This window comes from Phoca vitulina, unplaced genomic scaffold (genome assembly GCF_004348235.1).
Source record: "Phoca vitulina isolate PV1807 unplaced genomic scaffold, GSC_HSeal_1.0 scaffold20, whole genome shotgun sequence".
In the NCBI taxonomy this organism is placed as follows: domain Eukaryota; kingdom Metazoa; phylum Chordata; class Mammalia; order Carnivora; family Phocidae; genus Phoca; species Phoca vitulina.
Genome location: NW_022589723.1, coordinates 23352582 through 23371143, shown reverse-complemented (window position 1 = coordinate 23371143; position 18562 = coordinate 23352582). Strand labels below are relative to the sequence as shown.

Sequence of the window (18562 nt, the reverse complement as noted above, 5' to 3'; positions counted from 1 at the left end):
ATCTGCAAATAGTGAAAGTTTGGCTTCTTCAGGATGGCTCCTGTTTTTTTTGTTGTCTGATTGCTGTGGCTAGGAGTTCCAGTACTATGTTAAATAACAGTGGTAAGAGTGGACATCCTTGTCTTTTTCCTGACTGTAAAGGAAAGGCTTTCAGTTTTTCCCCATTGAGGTTGATAATTAGCTGTGGGTTTTTCATATATGGCCTTTATGATGTTGAGGTATTATGTTCCCTCTATCCCTACTTTGTTGAGAGTTTTTGTTATGATTGGGTGTTGTACTTTGTCAGATGCTTTTTTTGCATCTATTGAGAGAATCATATGGTTCTTATCCTTTCTTTTATTAATGTGGTGCATCACATTGATTTGCGAATATTGAATCACCCTTGCAGCCCAGGCATAAATCGCACTTGATCGTGGTGTGTGATTCTTTTAATTTACTGTGGGATTTGATTTGCTAGTATTTTATTGAGAATTTTTGCATCCATGTTCTTGAGGGATCTTGGCATATAGTTCTTCAGTAGTGGAGTCTTTTTCCTCATAGAATGAATTTGGAAGTTTTCCTTCCATTTCTATTTTTTGGAATAGTTTGAGAAGAATAAGTATTAACTCTTCTTTAAATGTTTGGTAGAATTCTCCTGTGAAGCCATCTGGCTCTGGACTTTTGTTTGTTGGGAATTTTTTTGATTACTGATTCAGTTTCTTTACTGGGTTATTGGTCTGTTCAAGTTTTCTATTTCTTCCTATTTCAGTTTTGGTAGTTTATATATTGTAGGAATTTATCCATTTCTTCCAGGTTGTCCGATTTGTTGGCATATGGTTTTTCATAATATTCTCTTATAATTGTTTGTATTTCTGTGGTGCTGATTGTAATTTCTCTTCTCTTTGTGATTTTATTTATTTGGGTCCTTTGTTTTTTTGATAAGTCTGGCTAGGGGCTTATCAATTTTACTGATTTTTTTTCAAAGAGCCAGCTCCTGGTTTCATTGATCTATTGTTTGTTTTTTTTAGTTTCTATATCATTTATTTCTGCTCTAATCTTTATTCTTTCCCTTGTTCTGCTGACTGTAAGCTTCATTTGTTGTTCTTTTTCTAGCCTTTTTAGGTGTAACGTTTAGGTTGTTTATTTGAGATTTTTCTTGCTTCTTAAGGTAGGCCTGCATTGTTACATATTTTCCTCTTATGACCGCTTTTGCTGCATCTCAAAGCTTTTTGACCACTGTATTTTCATTTTCATTTGTTTCCATGTATTTTTTAATTTCTTCTTCGATTTCCTGGTTGACCCATTCATTTTTTAGTAGCATTTTGTTTAATCTCCATGTGTTGTGGTCTTTCCAAGTTTTTTCTTGTGGTTGACTTCAAGTTTCATAGCGTTGTGATCAGAAAATATGCATGGTATGATCTCAGTCTTTTTGTACTTGTTGAGGCCTGATTTGTGACCTAGTATGAGATCTGTTCTGGAGAATGTCCCTAGCACATTTGAAAAGAATGTGTATTCTGCTGCTTGAGGGTGGAATGTTCTGAATATATGTTAAGTCCTATCTGTTTCAGTGTGTCATTCAGAGCCATTGTTTCCTTGTTGATTTTCTGGTGAGATGATCATTGTAGTGAGTGGGGTGTTAAAGTTCCCTATTATTATTATATTATTGTCCACGAGTTTCTTTAATTTTGTTATTAATTGCTTTATATATTTGGGTGCTCCCATGTTGGGGGCATAAATATTTACAATTGTTAGATCTTCTTGTTGTATAGACCCCTTTATTATGATATTGTGACCTTTTTCATCTATTGTTACAGTCTTTGGTTTGAAATCTAGTTTGTCTGATACAAGTATTGCTACTCCAGCTTCCTTTTGATGTCCATTTGCACGACAAATATTTTTCCATCCCCTCACTTTCAATCTTCAGGTATCTCTGGGTCTAAAAAGAGTCTCTTGTAGGCAACATATCGTACGGTCTTTTTTTTTTTTTTAATCCGTTCTGACACCCATTGTCTTTTGATTGGAGCATTTAGTCCATGTACATTCAGAGTAATTATTGATAGATATGTCTTTAGGGCCATTTTATTACTTGTTTTGTGTTGTTTGTGGAGATTTTCTCGTTCCTTTCTTCTCTTTGTCACTTTGTCTTTCCACTCAAGAGTCCCTTTTAATATTTCTTGCAGGGCTGGTTTAGTGGTCATGAAATCCTTTAGTTTTTGTTTGTCAGGGAAACTCTTTATCTCTCCTTCTTTTCTGAATGATAGCCTTGCTGGATAGAATATTTTTGGCTATTTTCCCCATTCAGCACTTTGAATATGTCATGCCACTCTCTTCTGGCTTGCCAGATTTCTGTGGTGAGATCTGCAGTTAGCTTTATGGATTTTCCCTTGTAAGTTAGGGACTTTTTTGCCTTGCTGCTTTTAGGATATTTTTTATGACTATATTTTGCAAATTTAATTACAATATGTCTTGGTGTTGGCCTGCTTTTGTTGATTTTGATAGTTCTCCATGCTTCCTGGATGTGGATGTCTGTTTCCTTCCCTGGATTAGGGAAGTTTTCAGCTATTAGTTCCTTAAATAAGTTTTCTGCCCCCTTTTCTCTCTCCTTCTTGTGGGATTCCTATAATATGAATGTTATTACATTTAATGGAGTCACTGAGTTCTCTATCTCTATTCTCATTATGCATAATTCTTCTTTTCTTTTGTTCAGCTTCATTATTTTCTATAGTTCTATCTTCTGTATCACTTATTCATTCCTCTGCTTCTTCCATCCTTGTGTTCTCTGCATCCAGTCTGTTTCAGATCTCAGTTATTGCATTTTTCATTTCTGACTGATCGTTTTTTAACTGTTTTATCTCTGTGGTAAGGGCCTCCCTGAAGTCTTCCAATTTTTTTCTCAAGCCCAGTGAGTATTCTACGATTGTTGCTTTAAATTCTCAATCAGGCATATTACTTGTATCTATTTTGATTAGATCTCTGACTGGGACTTTTTCTTGTTGTTTGATTTGGGATGAATTCTTCCATCATGGCATTTTGTCTAAGTCTATCTTCTGTGAGTTAGAAAAGCCTGTCAGTTTCCTGCTCCTGAGACTAATGGCTTTGTGAAGAAGAGGCCATATAATTTCCAGAGCCTGGTGCTTCAGGGAGTGTCTCTGGTGTGTGCTGCATGTACTCTGGTGCTGTGTGTTGGCTGCTCTATCATTCAGTCCAGTTGTATGCAGAGGCTCTCCTTGCCTGTAGGAGGCAGTGTTTGGGCCTTGGCAGAGCGTGGTGAGTTTTAAGTAGGTGCACTCTGGTCTGCTTATTAAATGAGATTTGATGCTACTTCTCCTAGAACTGAATCCTTGCAGACCTTTCCGGTTGGGAGATGTGTGTGCAGGAGTTTCTGCTGGGCGGTGGGGAGAGAAATGGCACCAGCCTACTCCTTTGTCCCCAGAGAGGGGGCTTCATGCTTGCTGCTCTTAGGGAAGGACTCCCAGAAGAGCAAATGAATAATTTTCCTTCGTGTATCCCAGGCATTTTTCAGACTGCTGCTTTCATGCTTTCATGCTGTCTGTCTCTGGGTTGCTTGCTTGCCAGGAGCGTCGCAGTACACTTTGGGCTCTATCCCAGCCAACCCTGCTGACTTTTAAAACTCCAAACTTTAGAGATGTGGTGTGGGTAGGGGCCTGCATTGGTCTGCTCATGGAAGGTCTTGCTGCACTGGGACTAATGCAGGTTTGACGGAGAAGGACAGTTGAGCCAGAGGAAAGGGTTGTGGGACTTGGAGCAAGCAGGCTAGGCAGCCAGTATCCAGCTGAGCTTCCTTTAGCAGGTGGCTCTGTGCCTCTGCTGAGGGGCAGGGGAGAGAAATGGCACCCACTGGCTCTTTTGTCCCTGGAGAGGTGTTTCTGCCAACACGGCCAACATGGCCTCTCACAGATGTGCTCCAAGACGAGTAAACAATCTCCCTGCTGTGTGCCTTAGGCATTCCTCAGATAGTGCCATCTGCCCCTGGGGTTGTTTGCCAGCTTTCTCTCCAGGAGTAGGGCAATGCCCTCAGGGATCCATCCCAGCCAAGCCCACCGACCTTTAAAATTCCAATCTTCAAGTCCTGCTGTTTGCCAAAATGCATGGAAATCAGCCTTCGTGTTTTCCCAGCCAGTAGCTTTGGGGAGTTCTCCTTGTGCCTCTCTCAGCCACCAGGGCTCCCTCCCCTCTGCAGCACCCGTAATCCCGTGATCCAGTTCTCTCCCAAACCATGTCTCCATACTTCCTACCTTCGTAGATGGGGCCTCTTCTCTCTCTTCTTCCTCTAGTTGTGGAGTTTGTTCTGTCAGTCCTGAGGTTGATTTCTTGGGTAGTCAAAATGATTTGATAGTTATCTAGTTGTGTTCAAGGGACAAGAGGAGCCTAGGGTCCTCCTACTATGCCACCATGTTAGCTCTCTCCCCCCCCAAATTAAATTAATTAAAAAAATTCAAGTATAGGGACACCTAGGTGGCTCAGTTGGTTAAGCGTCCAACTCTTGATTTCGGCTCAGGTCATGATCTCAGCTCAGGTCAAGCCCTGCATCAGGCTCCATTCTGGGTGTGAAGCCTGCTTAAGATTCTCTCTCCTTCTCCCTCTGCCCCTCTCCTTCTCTAAAAAAAAAGAAATTAAAAAAAATTCAGGTATAATTAAATAGTGTTATATTGGTTTCAGGTGTACAGTATAATGATTCAACAATTCTATACATTACTTGGTGCTTATCACAATAAATTTATTTTTAATCCCCGTCACCTGTTTCACCCATCCCCCTACCCACCTTCCCTCTGGCAACCAGCAGTTTGTTCTCTGTATTTAAGTGTTTGGGTTTTTTTCTTTTTGTCCTTTTTTTCCTTGTTCATTTGTTTTGTTTCCTAAATTCCACATGGGAATGAAATCATATGGTATTTGTCTTTCTCTGACTAATTTCACTTTAGCATTATATTCATTATATCCTCTAGATCCATCCATGTTATTGCAAATGGCAAGATTTCATTTTTTTTATTCCATTTATTTATGTACAAAATCTTTATTCATCTATTGGTGAACACTTGGTTACTTCCATATCTTGGCTATTGTAAATAATGCTGCAATAAACATATCTTTTAGTGTTTTTGTATTCTTTGAGTAAATACCCAGTAGTGGAATTATTGGATCATATAGTAATTCTATTTTTAATTTTTTGAGGAACCTCTATACTGTTTTCCACAGTGGCTGCACTGGCTTGCATTCCTGCCAACAATGCATAAGGGTTCCTTTTTTTCCACATCCTCATCAACATTTTTTATTTCTTGTCTTTCTGATTTTAGCCATTCTGACAGGTGTGAAGTGATATCTTATTGTGCTTTTGATTTGCATTTCACTGATGATGAGTGATGTTGAGCATCTTTTCACGTGTTTTTTGGCCATCTGTATATCTTTGAAGAAATGTCTGTTCATGTCTTCTGCCCATTTTTAATTGCATTATTTGGGTATTTTTTGGTGTTGAGTTGTATAAGTTACTTTTATATTTTGGATATTAACTCCCTTTTGGATATATCATTTGGAAATATCTTTTCCCATTCTGTAGATTGCCTTTTTGTTTTGTTGATGGTTTCCTTTGCTAAGTAAAAGTCTTTAATTTTGGTGTAGTCCCAGTAGTTTCATTTTGCTTTTGTTTCCCTTGCCAAAGGAGACATATCTCGAAAAATGTTTCTATGGCTAATTTCAAAGAGATTACTGCCTATGTTTTCTTCTAGAAATTTTATGGTTTCAGATCTCACATTTAGGTCTTTAATCCGTTTTGAGTTTATTTTTGTGGATGGTATAAGAAAATGGTCCAATTTCATTCTTTTGCATGTAGCTGTCCAGTTTTCCCAACATCATTGTTGAAGAGACTTCTTCCTATTTTATATTCTTGCCTCCTTTGTTGTAGATTAATTGACCATCTAATCGTGGGTGTATTTCTGGGCTCTCTGTTGTATTGCATTGATCTGTGTGTCTGCTTTTGTCCATACCATACTCTTTTGATTACTACAGCTTTGTAGTATATCTTGAAATCTGAGATTGCAATACTCCAGTTTTATTCTTCTTTTTCAAGATTGATATTTGGTACACCCCCTGACTTTTGATTACATCAATTTTTATCATTATTTATTGTCATTTGAATGATAGGATAATTCAGTTGTATTACATTTAGTTTAGCTCCAAAGTAATTTTACCTTGTTATAAGTAATATGCTAAAGTGTTTAAAAATATATTTCCAACTATTTAATTCATTGTAGGTATGAATGAAAGTTCCTTTTTATCAAAACGTCCTTCTACTTCTGAAGTAAACAGCGTTAATCCAAAAAAGCCAAAGCCCAGTGATGGTATTTCTGGATTAAATTCTTCAGCTGTATTTCCTTCAGTTAAATCTCTTTCAGTGACATCTCCCCAGGCTACGTCATCAAAAGGTAAATGTGAAATGTGGCATATAAAAAAGAAATTATAGGGGCTCCTGGGTGTCTCAGTCGGTTAAGCATCTGAGTTTTAATTTCAGCTCAGGTCATGATCTCAGGGCTGTGAGATTGAGCCACACTGGACTTTGTGCTGGGCAAGGAGCCTGCTTAAGATTCTCTGTCTTTCTCCCTTTGTCCCTCCCCCCTTAAAAAAAATAAATTATAGTATTTATACATAAGTTTTAGAAGTTGTAGTAAATTTACAAACTGTTATTAGTGGTTATTTAAGGTTATAGAGTGATGAATTTTGTATTATATATGTTTTGAATTTATTTTAGGTACAAATACCTCATCAAATCAATCTAAAAATGGAACACCTTTTCCAAGAGCTTGTCCAAAGTGCAATATTCATTTTAATCTTTTGGATCCTTTGAAAAATCACATGAAGGTAAAACTTTTTCAAAATTTAATTTTAAAAAGGTTTGCAAATCCCTAAAAATACTGATTGATTTATAGTAAATGTTTTGTGGAGATAGGTAAAAAATCTTCTCCTAGTGGTGTTTCCATATAATTTAGGCAAAGATTTATATTCATAATGATTATTTACATATAAGATTTTAAAATTTCCTCTGAATCATCAAATTTTAAGATTAAATTTATATGCATTATAATATATGCTTTTTATATTCTAATTCTAAATGAAAATAAAGTATTAATCAGAATATTTTATAGCTTGGTATACTTCAAACTTTTTTTTAAAAAAAAGGTATATAGTTTCTTCAGTTATCTTATTTTGGTGTCAATGGTAATATGTGCATGTCACATTACACAATGAAAATCTGAATTTTACATTTAATTTTCAACACTCAGACTTAAGCCCCAAATGATGGATGATGGAGCATTTCATATGAAATAATTATTTTAACTCCATTCAGAATATAGTTGTGTAATTGTCATTAATTAATTCAGATTTTTTGTTGGAATAGGAAGCTCTTGAAGTTAAATTTTAAGAAATTTTCGGGGGTACCTGGGTGGCTCAGTTGGTTAAGCATCTGACTCTTGATTTCGGGCTCAGGTCATGATCTCAGGGTCATGAGATCCAGCCTGGCGTCAAGCCCGTGGTTGGGCTCCATGCTGGGCGAGGAGCCTGCTTACGGGTCTCTCTCCCTCTTCCTCTGCCCCCTTCCCTCTAAAAAAAGGAAAAAAAAGAAATTTTCAAAGTAAAAATGAAATATGAGGTGTAGGTAACATTTCACTTGAAATATTTTAGTACATATTACAGTATCCTACTGTGGTCTGAGGATAGCCTGTATTCTCTTTGCATGCCCAGTGTAAATGGCAGGAAGAGGGAAAGAGGAAGAAAAAAGTCCATGTAGATTATATGAAGAAAGAAAGGAAGGAGGGGTGCCTTTGTGGTTTAGAATAGCACGGAGTCTGCTTGGGACTTGCTCTCCCTCTTCCTCTGCTCCCCTGCCTTCACACACACACTCACTTTCTGTCTCTCTCTCTCTCTCTAAAATGAAATAAATCTTTTAAAAAATACAACATTTGACAGAAAAAGTAAAATAAGGGAACTTTTGTAGAATTTCAAATACAATCTCTTTATTCATATACAAAGCTGTATTTGGTCTGTCACTACTTTCAGCTCTCAGAATGTGGTCCCTGATAATTGCTCTTTGTGCTTTCTTCTTACGTGAGAATTAACCTGTACAAGTGCTTTCACTTTTTTAATCTGTGTAACATTTTGATGAGAAACCTGAATTTTTTTTTATGTTTTGAATTTGGAAAAAAGGGCTAAATTCTTTAATTAACTTTAATTATTTGAGTAGGTAATACAGTGATATTATTCAAAATAAAAAAGTTTACAAAGGCATACAAGTAAAAAAATCATAATTGTGTCTTATTTACCTGGTTCCCAGAATGACTCTCAAAGAAAATTATTTTTATTAGTTGGTCTTTGTATTTTCCCCAGTTTTCTTTCTGCATATACAGGTAAACAGAAATATTCTTATTTCCTTTCTATTTTGTATATAATTTATAGCTTATTATATATACTTCTGTACTAGAGAAACTGGCAGCCATTTTCCAAAATGTAGCTTTACTTCCAAAATGTATTGTAGCATTGTTTGGGATTACTCATATTAGAAACAACCAAAATTTCATACAACGTTCATATAATAGAATACAACCTTTTAAAAGAATGGAATCTCTATAATAGGTAATGATATGGAGAGATCTCTTAAGACATATTTTTTAACTAAATTAAATATAATGTGAATAACTTACGTGTGTTTATATCTCAAAGAGATGTGATGGAATAGGGCAAGGAAGTTTAAGACTGTGTAAACTCTTTGCATTCTAGTTTATGCATTTTATATATCAGTTGAAATTTTAGTATTACGACAATGACTTCCATTTTGGAAAAATGTGATTTTTAGATTCTTTATAAATGAATTTTTGCTGTTACTCTAGATAAGAAGATGACTATACCACAGAAATAATGTTTCCTTTCAATAAAGAATATCTAAAACATAAAGCAAAATCCTACAATAATAAGAATAATTTATCTGAGACCATGTGCCAGACTACTAAGCTTTAAATACATTATTTCATTTAATCCTTAGAAAATTCTTTGAGATCGACATATTTCTCATTGTTTTATAGCCAGTTTATTTAAAGACATAACTGACACTCACACGTTTAATGGTAAAAACCCACGTTCTAACAAGTTTTTCCTTTTTTAGTGTATAGGTTATTTGATGTTACATGGAAACTTGAAAATAGGTAAATAATTTATTTTGGAATTGATATTTATCAACCAGATCTAGCATATTAATTACATTATTTAGATATTTGTATTTTTATTTATTTTGTTGTCTGCTTGATGTTACATGGATTGAGCAACACCATGTCTCAATCTACATCTTTCATTACTAATATTTTCTTGGATATATTGCAGTTTTGTTTTAAGATTGTTGCTGTTGTTTGTGATATAGATGAATCTCTTATAATTGTATTGCAAATACATCCTTTAGCATTTTTATAAAGTGTTCTTTTTGTCTTAATGTTTAATGACTTTTAGGCTCACAACCTATGGTTTCTTATGGTTTCCATGTACCTAGTATATTATTTGTGTATCCTTTTCTCTTTAACCCTTTTGAATCACGTTATGCCCTTTGGTTTCAGCAGAGTTGATTTTTCCTTTGTGATCTTATATGAAAATCTCTTTTGTTTTGGCACTTGAGTTAAACTTATTTATATTCATTGATAGGATATATTTACTTGGTCTTGGTTCTGTCACATTTATTTATTTATTTATTTATTTCTATATATTTTTAAAGATTTTATTTATTTGACACACAAAGAGAGAGCACAAGCAGGGGGAGCGGCAGGCAGAGGGAGAGGGAGAAGCAGGTTCCCCACTGAGCAGGGAGCCTGATGCAGGGCTCAATCCCAGGACCCTGGGATCATGACCTGAGCCGAAGACAGACACTTAACTGACTGAACCACCCAGGCACCCTGTCACAATTTTTTATTATTATTATTTTTTTTTTTTTTAAGTCTTTCACTATGTGGTTGCTTTGTATGTAGCTTAGATTTTTAGGGACGCTGTATTTTTGTTCTCCTATTTATCCTTGTAATTTTAATGCTGATATAATTCTAGTAGTCTTCTATTCCTTTGGCCATTCTCTAATATTAAAATTAGTTAAAGTAGTATTAAATTTTCTATTCTTTTTTTTTTTTTTTAAGATTTTATTTATTTATTTGACAGAGAGAGACACAGCGAGAGAGGGAACACAAGCAGGGGGAGTGGGAGAGGGAGAAGCAGGCTTCCCGCCGAGCAGGGAGCCCGATGCAGGGCTCGATCCCAGGATCCTGGGATCATGACCTGAGCCGAAGGCAGATGCTTAACGACTGAGCCACCCAGGCGCCCTTAAATTTTCTATTCTTAACCCACCCATCCTTAACCGTCTCCTCTCCTACCTGATTTTAGTCAATGGTAGCTTTCTGAGTGTTTACCTTTGTACCATTAAGATTGCTCATACCTATACTACTTCACTTGGTAGCTCTAAATGATATTCTTTGATGTACTGCTGGTATATTTGAGGCAATCGTGAACCTTCTCAAACTTATGTTCATTGTCCTTTTACCCCCTTACAGTTTTTATTTGTTGGTTGTATCATTTTTTTATTGTCAGGGCATATAACATTTGCATTTGATTTTCTTAACATTATTTCTGTATTTGTTTTAATCTTTTTTCACAGTAAATATATTCAGTGTTGATTACCAGTCTGTTTCTCATGGTTTCTTTAGTTATCTCTTGTTTGGCTGAAGTTCATCCTATCTAGTAATTTCCATGAGAAGGGCCTGGGAACAGCATTTTCTGAATTCTTTCATGTTCAAAAAAGTTTGACTATATTCCATTCTTGAAAAATGGTTTGGCCATATATAAAGTAAGTTGGATCCATTTCTCGGTTTTCTGTTCTGTTCCACTGATCTATGTGTCTGTTTTTGTGCCAGTACTGTACTGTCTTGTTGATTACAGCTTAGTAATAGAGCTTGAAGTCTGGAATTGTGATGCTATCCGCTTTGGTTTTCTTTTTCAACATACCTCGAGCTATTCAGGATCTTTTCTGGTTCCATACAGCTTTTAGGATTATTTGGTCCAGCTCTATGAAAAAGTTGATGGTATTTTGATAGGGATTGCATTGAATGTATAGATTGCTCTAGGTAGTATAGACATTTTAACAATATTTGTTCTTCCAATCCATGAGCATGGAACATTTTTCCATTTCTTTGTATCTTCCTCAATTTCTTTCATGAGTGTTCTATAATTTTCTGAATACAGATTCTTTGCCTCTTTCTTTAGGTTTATTCCTAGGTATCTTATGGTTTTTGGTGCAATCGTAAATGGGATCAACTCCTTAATTTCTCTTTCTTCTGTCTCATTGTTAGTGTATAGAAATGCAACTGATTTCTGTGCATTGATTTTATATCCTGCCACATTGCTAAATTCCTATATGAGTTCTAGCAGTTTTGGGGTAGAGTCTTTTGGGTTTTCCACATAGAGTATCATGTCATCTGTAAAGAGTGAGAGTTTGACTTCTTCTTTGCTGATTTAGATGTCTTTTATTTCTTTCTGTTGTCTGATTGCTGAGGCTAGGACTTCTAGTACTATGTTGAACAACAGTGGTGATAATGGACATCCCTGCCATGTTCCTGATCTTAGTGGGAAAGCTCCCAGTTTTTCCCCACTGGGAATGGTACTCACTGTGGGCTTTTCATATATGGCTTTTATGATATTGAGGTATGTTCCCTCTATCCCTACACTGTGAAGAGTTTTAATCAAGAAAGGATGCTGTACTTTGTCAAAAGCTTTTTCTGCATCTGTTGAGAGGATCATATGGTTCTTGTCCTTTTATTTATGTAGTATATCACATTGATTAATTTGTGGATGTTCAACCAACCTTGCAGCCCAGGAATAAATCCCACTTGGTCATGGTGAATAATCCTTTTAGTGTCCTGTTGGATCCTATTGGCTAATATTTTGGTGAGAATTTTTGCATCCATGTTCATCAGGGATATTGGTCTGTAATTCTTTTTGGTGGAGTCTTTGTCTGGTTTTGGGATCAAGATAATGCTGGCCTCATAGAAAGAGTTTGGAAGTTTTCCTTCCATTTCTGTTTTTTTGAAACAGCTTCAGAAGAGTAAGTATTAGTTCTTCTTTAAATGTTTGGTAGCATTCCCCAGGGAAGCCATCAGGCCCTGGGTTCTTGTTTGTTGGGAGATTTTTGATTATTGCTTCAATTTCCTTGCTGGTTATGGGTCTGTTCAGGTTTTCTATTTCTTCCTGTTTCAGTTTTGGCAGTATAAACTCTAGGAATGCATCCATTTCTTCAGATTGACTAATTTGTTGGCATACAGTTGCTCATAATGTGTTCTTATAATAGTTTGTATTTCTTCGGTGTTGGTTGTGATCTCTCTTCTTTTATTCATGATTTTATTTATTTGGGTCCTTTCTCTTTTTTTTTGATAAGTCTGGCCAGAGGTTTATCAATTTTATTAATTCGTTCAAAGAACCAGCTCCTAGTTTCGTTGATCTGTTCTACAGTTCTTTGATTTCTGTTTCATTGATTTCTGCTCTAATCTTTATTATTTCTCTTCTCCTGCTGGGTTTAGGCTTTATTTGCTATTCTTTCTCCAGCTCCTTTAGGTATAAGGTTAGGTTGTGTATTTGAGACCTTTCTTGTTTCTTGAGAAAGGCTTGTATTGCTATATACTTCCCTCTTAGGACCGCCTTTCATCCCAAAGGTTTTGAACAGTTGTGTTTTCATTTCCATATGTTTCCATGAATTTTTAAAATTCTTCTTTAATTTCCTGGCTGACCCATTCATTCTTTAGTAGGATGCTCTTTAGCCTCCATGTATTTGAGTTCTTTTCAAATTTCCTCTTGTGATTGAGTTCAAGTTTCAAAGCATTGTGGTCTGTAAATATGCAGGGAATGATCCCAGCATTTGGTACCAGTTGAGACCTGATTTATGACCCAGTATGTGATCTATTCTGGAGAATGTTCCATGTGCACTTGAGAAGAATGTGTGTTCTGTTGCTTTAGGATGCAGTCTTCTGAATATATCTGTGAAATCCATCTGGTTAAGTGTGTCATTCAAAGCCCTTATTTCCATGTTGATGTTCTGCTTAGATGATCTGTCCATTGCAGTGTATGGGGTGTTCAAGTCCCCTACTATTATTGTGTTATTCTCAATGTGTTTCTTTAATTTTTTTATTCTTTGGTTTATATAATTGGCTGCTCCCATATTAGGGGCATAAATATTTACAAATATTAGATCTTCTTGTTGGATAGACCCTTTAATTATGATATATGGGAAAATTGGACAGCCACATGCAGAAGAATGAAACTGGACCATTTCCTTACACCATATGCAAAAATAGACTTGTTGATGAAAGACCTGAATGTGAGACAGGAATCCATCAAAATCCTAGAGAAGAACACAGGCAGTAACCTCTGTGACCTTGGCCACAGCAACTTCTTGGTAGACACGTTTCCAAAGGCAAGGGAAACAAAGGCAAAAATGATCTTTTGGGACTTCATCAAGATAAAAAGCTTTTGCACGGCAAAGGAAACAGTCAACAAAACTAAAAGGCAACCTACAGAATGGGAGCAGTTATTTGCAAATGACATATCAGATGAAGGGCTAGTATCCAAAATCTATAAAGAACTTAAACTCAATATCCAAAGAACAAATAATCCAATCAAGAAATGGGCAGAAGACATGAACAGACTTTTCTCCAAAGAAGACATCTTAATGGCCAACAGACAGATGAAAAAGTGCTCCACATCACTCGGTATCAGGGAAATACAAATCAAAACCACAATGAGATACCACCTCACACCAGTCAGAATGGCTAAAATTAACAAGTCAGGAAACGACAGATGTTGGCAAGGATGCGGAGAAAGGGGAACCCTCCTACACTGTTGGTGGGAATGCAAGGTGGTGCAGCCACTCTGGAAAACAATATGGAGGTTCCTCAGAAAGTTGAAAATAGAGCTATCTCACAACCCAGCAATTATACTACTAGGGATTTAGCCCAAAGATACAATTGTAGTGATCCTAAGGGGCACCTGCACCCCAGTGTTTATAGCAGCAATGTCCACAACAGCCAAACTATGGAAAGAGCCCAGATGTCCATCGACAGATGAATGGATAAAGAAGATGTGGTATATATATATATACATATGGAATACTACCCAGCCGTTAAAAAAATGAAATCTTGCCATTTGCAAGGATGTGGATGGAACTAGAGAGTGTTCTGCTAAGTGAAATAAGTCAATCAGAAAAAGGCAATTATTATATGATCTCAATTATATGTGGAATTTAAGAAACAAAACAGAGGATCCTAGGGGATGAGAGGAAAAAGTAAAGACTAAATCAGAGAGGGAGACAAATCATAAGAGACACTTAATCATAGGAAACAAACTGAGGGTTGCTGGAGGGGAGGGAGGTGGGGGGGATGGGATAACTGGGCAATGGACATTAAGGAGGGCCTGTGATGTAATGAGCACTGGGTATTATATAAGACTGATGAGTCACTGACCTCTACCTCAGAAACCAATAACACTTTATATGTTAATTCATTGAATTTAAATTAAAAAAAAGAAAAAACATAGAGTAAGTTGGATCCAACTTTGAGGATCTTGTTTGTGGTGCTTCTCTTTTACAGTATTGAATATTGCCTGTTGAGAAATCTGGGATGAGCCTGAATTATTTTGCTCTTTATAAGTGATTTGATCTTTTTGCCTGGCTGTCCATAGGATTCTTTATTTTGGAAGACTGATACAATGACTGACTTGGTGTTGGGGTTTGGGTCAGTCTTCTCTGATATATAACATGCTCTTTCTGCTTGTATGTTTTTGTCTTCCTTTATTTTAGTTCAGTTTTCTTGATTCATATTTTAAAATATTTATTCCATACGATTGTTTTGTCTTTTTGGGGGGAGGGGAGAATATTGTCCAATATGCATTCATTTGATGTCCTTTGTCTGGCATATCTGTCATTTTCTTTCTAATCCTTTTAACACTTAAATTTTTTTTATTTGCTTTTCTCAGTATCAGCCTTTGTGTCCTTCATTTTATTTTCCAATGCCTGTTCACCGCTGTTCTTCTTTCTGTCTTTATCTCTGATTTCTCTACTTTTTCCTCGATTTTGCCACTCCTTTTTTATGTCTTGTTTGTCTTGCCATTTCTTGTTGCTTTGTGGTTTTCCAAATAGACACAATTACTTCATTAAGTTTTTAAAATTCATAGCAAAAATTTTGGTCACTTTTCATCTGCAACTGCTCCATGGTGTTCTTGTCAGAATTTTACATTTTCCTCCTTTTATCTTATTTTTGTTTAGATGTAAATTTCAATCACAGTGAAGAACAAGTTGGATTTTCTTGGGCTAACTCTTTTGTACAAGGCCCCTCTTGGGAAGTGTAGGTTGCCAGGATAATCTCACATCCTGCTAACTGGTTTATACACCTCTTTGCTGGGCAGAAGTCTTTCTGCAAATGTGACTTGTGTGTCTGATTTTATATGTTAGCATTGCCTAATTTGCTTCTCTGTACCAAATGAAGTCTGGGGGACTTCTGCCATCCTTCTTGCCCCAGCTTCTGTACCTGTTTTTGTAAACAAAGTATGTGGCTTTGCACTTCAGGATGTGTCTTTCACCTTTAGAATGCCAATTTTTGCTGACACTTTCTAAGATCTGTTACTATTGGGTCCTTTTGATTTCTCTGATCTGCTTCCAACTACATATCTTCTGTCTGAGCTTGGCTGATTTGGGTAGTGCTGTCATATGTTGTAGAGTCTGTGGATTTTATCTGGCTCTTAGTTTCAATGAAAATAAATTTTTAGAATTTGGTTGTTGTGGCTTTGGATGAGTCCCAGCAGGAGAAGGGGAAAATGTTGACTTATGTAGGATGATCATATGGGAACTTCTATTTTACTCTTTAAAAATAGCATCCCACTTTCTTTGTTCTGAAAATCTAACCTAAATTTTTAGGCACTAACAAAGCAATAGAACATGGTCTCTCTACTGGGAGGAGTGAAGATGAGAATGGTATTTTGGTGGTATCTGCTGTTTGTCAAATTACAGAATATGTCATTGAAGTATTTAATATTTTTTCCCCAGGAAAATAAGGGATAACCCAGGGCTTCAGTGAAGGGCTAAAACCAAAAGGGTTTTAGGACTGAATAAAAGATGACCAGTTGGTCTTGGACCATAGCTAAATGTGCCATCCATAGCTTTTTCTATCCTCCTATAAAACCTTCAGTATAAGCCTAGTTCTCATTTAAGTTGCTTTCTTGCCTTTTGAATATTTTCTTTGGGGTTCTTTGCTTTTCTCTCAATTACTAAATTTCCTGAACTAGGTTGTCCATTCTTGGTTTTCAGTGGTTTATCATCCATCTGTCTTATAGGGATCTGAAACATTGCTTAAAGATACTGTGAATAAAAGTAATGTAGCATTGTGTGTCAACTATACTCAAAAAAAAAAAAAAAAAAGAAAAGGATACGTTGAGATTTGTATATTTATTTTTAAAACCTGTTCCTATCTTTTTTATTTAAAAAAAAGAAAGAAAATGAAAAAACAGCAATTGATCATCTGTTATGTATATTATAATTTATGAGCATTTAAGGTAACTTTAACTTTTATAGATGTACCAGATTAGATGTTTCTGAAAAATATAACCTTGCAGCACACTCTGCTATAGACTACGTAGGTTATTTTATAGATTTCAGAAAAGAACCAAGTCTCAAATATGACTCAATAACTTCTACAGTCTGAAAACCAAATTTAATGTTTGAATATATATGATTGTCCACATTTCTAATTAGGGACACTATTCTATATTATATCATTTTTGTGCATTATAATGTTTCCCATTGTTTGAGATCACTTCTATGGTAAAATTGCAGATAAGATCAGGGATTTTGTTTATCAAAGTGATTTATAGTAAGACATGTATTTTGAGTTATTTTTCTGATAGTGCTAATGGATTACCCTGAACCATCCTTTTCTCCACTTATCCTTAAATTCAAAACCAGCATTTTTTAGAAGGAACTTAACCTTATAATAGTCCTAAGAAATAGTCTGACTTTCCTAAACTCTTAAATATTACATGTGTCCCAAGAAGTATCTAGAAACTTCTCATTTCCCTCTTTTCGTTGTGGTTTCATTTCAACTGTATTTATTCTGAGTGGTTGACCTCAGAGGATCATGTAGTATTAGGGACCTAATGTATTTATCCTTATTTAGCTTATGGATGCAACCTTAACTCCTAAACACAAATTGTGTCACTGTATGTGGGCTCATTTTATTCAGTATTTTTCCCCTTTCTTTTAGATCTATTTTAGATTTTTTTCTTGGTATTTTTTTCCCCAAAGGTTTCAGAATTGACAAGTGAACAAAATAAATGCAATTGAAATGTTATAGGTCTGTCCTGGATCAAAGACCCAGCTTCCCATGTGATACAGAACATTTTACCAATGATCTAACATTTCAGTGTGGCAGGAGATGAAATGGATGTTATCTTAGAAATTGAGGGAGACAAACCATATGAGACTCTTGACTCGGGGAAACAAACTGATGGTTGGGGAAAGGGAGGTGGGTGGGGGGATGGGGTAACTAGGTGATGGAAATTAAAGAGGGCATGTGATATGATGAGCACTGGGTGTTATATATTCAACTAATGAATCATTGAACATTATATCAAAAACTAATGATGTACTATACCTTGGCTAATTGAGTTTTTTTAAAAAAAGGAATAGAATTCAGAGTTTCAAACTTTTTAATGTTGTTATTAATTTACTAAATAACACATTTAGGAAGAGTTTAAGTCAGCTGGTGTATGTTGTAAAAGAATTACCTGGGTGGCTTGTTGAAAAATAAAGATTTCTGGGCCCTGTATCTAGATACATTGTGATTTATGGGTCTGAAGTGGGCCCAGGAATTAGCATTTTGACAAGTACTTCTGGTTTTTCTAATGCAGGTCTTCTTTGGACTGGCTTTTGAGAAAAACTGCCATAGAGAAATTCTACAACTGAAAATGATGTACAATAAATGAATTAATTATATCTTGTTGAAAAAAAAAGCTCACGTATGAAATTATTCCACATTAGAACCAGTTTATGTGACATCTTGATTTTATTCATGAGGAACTAAATTTCCCCTTCAAATATTTACGCATTCTAGATTTCAAGGTGTAACTGTAGAATTTATCAAGATGTTACTAATTTTTAAAGAATTGTTCAAGATCTTTTTTTTTCTTACACATTTTCTAGCACCTTGCATCTGGGCAATGGCAAGTTGTGTTCAATTTTTAGTTCTAACTAGATGTTATGAAATTTCATATATTGATAATTAAACATATACATTATGGCATGTAAAACTACATTTCCTTTCTGTGCTCTATCTTGACATGGATATGAAATGAATAAATTTTAGTTTAATTAAACATTTAAGTTATTATACAGTATTTATATCTGAAAAGATAAATTGCAAGGAAAAAAACTATTAGATCAGTAGCCAAGTCCTAGTTTTAGGGTTATTCTTTTAAAAAATTTTGTTGTTGCTTATTATGATAATGGTGTTTACTGTTA

The 18562-nt window shown here is 35.6% G+C and overlaps 1 protein-coding gene across 14 annotated transcripts in view; it reads left to right on the top strand.

The window, feature by feature from the left end:
• ZNF280D (zinc finger protein 280D) overlaps window positions 1–18562 on the top strand; it is a 305658-nt gene that overhangs the window by 213730 nt on the left and 73366 nt on the right. For all 14 annotated transcript variants that reach the window (XM_032417673.1, XM_032417674.1, XM_032417684.1 and 11 more), the window contains 2 exons: window positions 6246–6416; window positions 6740–6849. In XM_032417673.1, the coding sequence (XP_032273564.1) occupies window positions 6246–6416; window positions 6740–6849 (281 nt within the window). The remainder of the gene's footprint in view (window positions 1–6245; window positions 6417–6739; window positions 6850–18562) is intronic.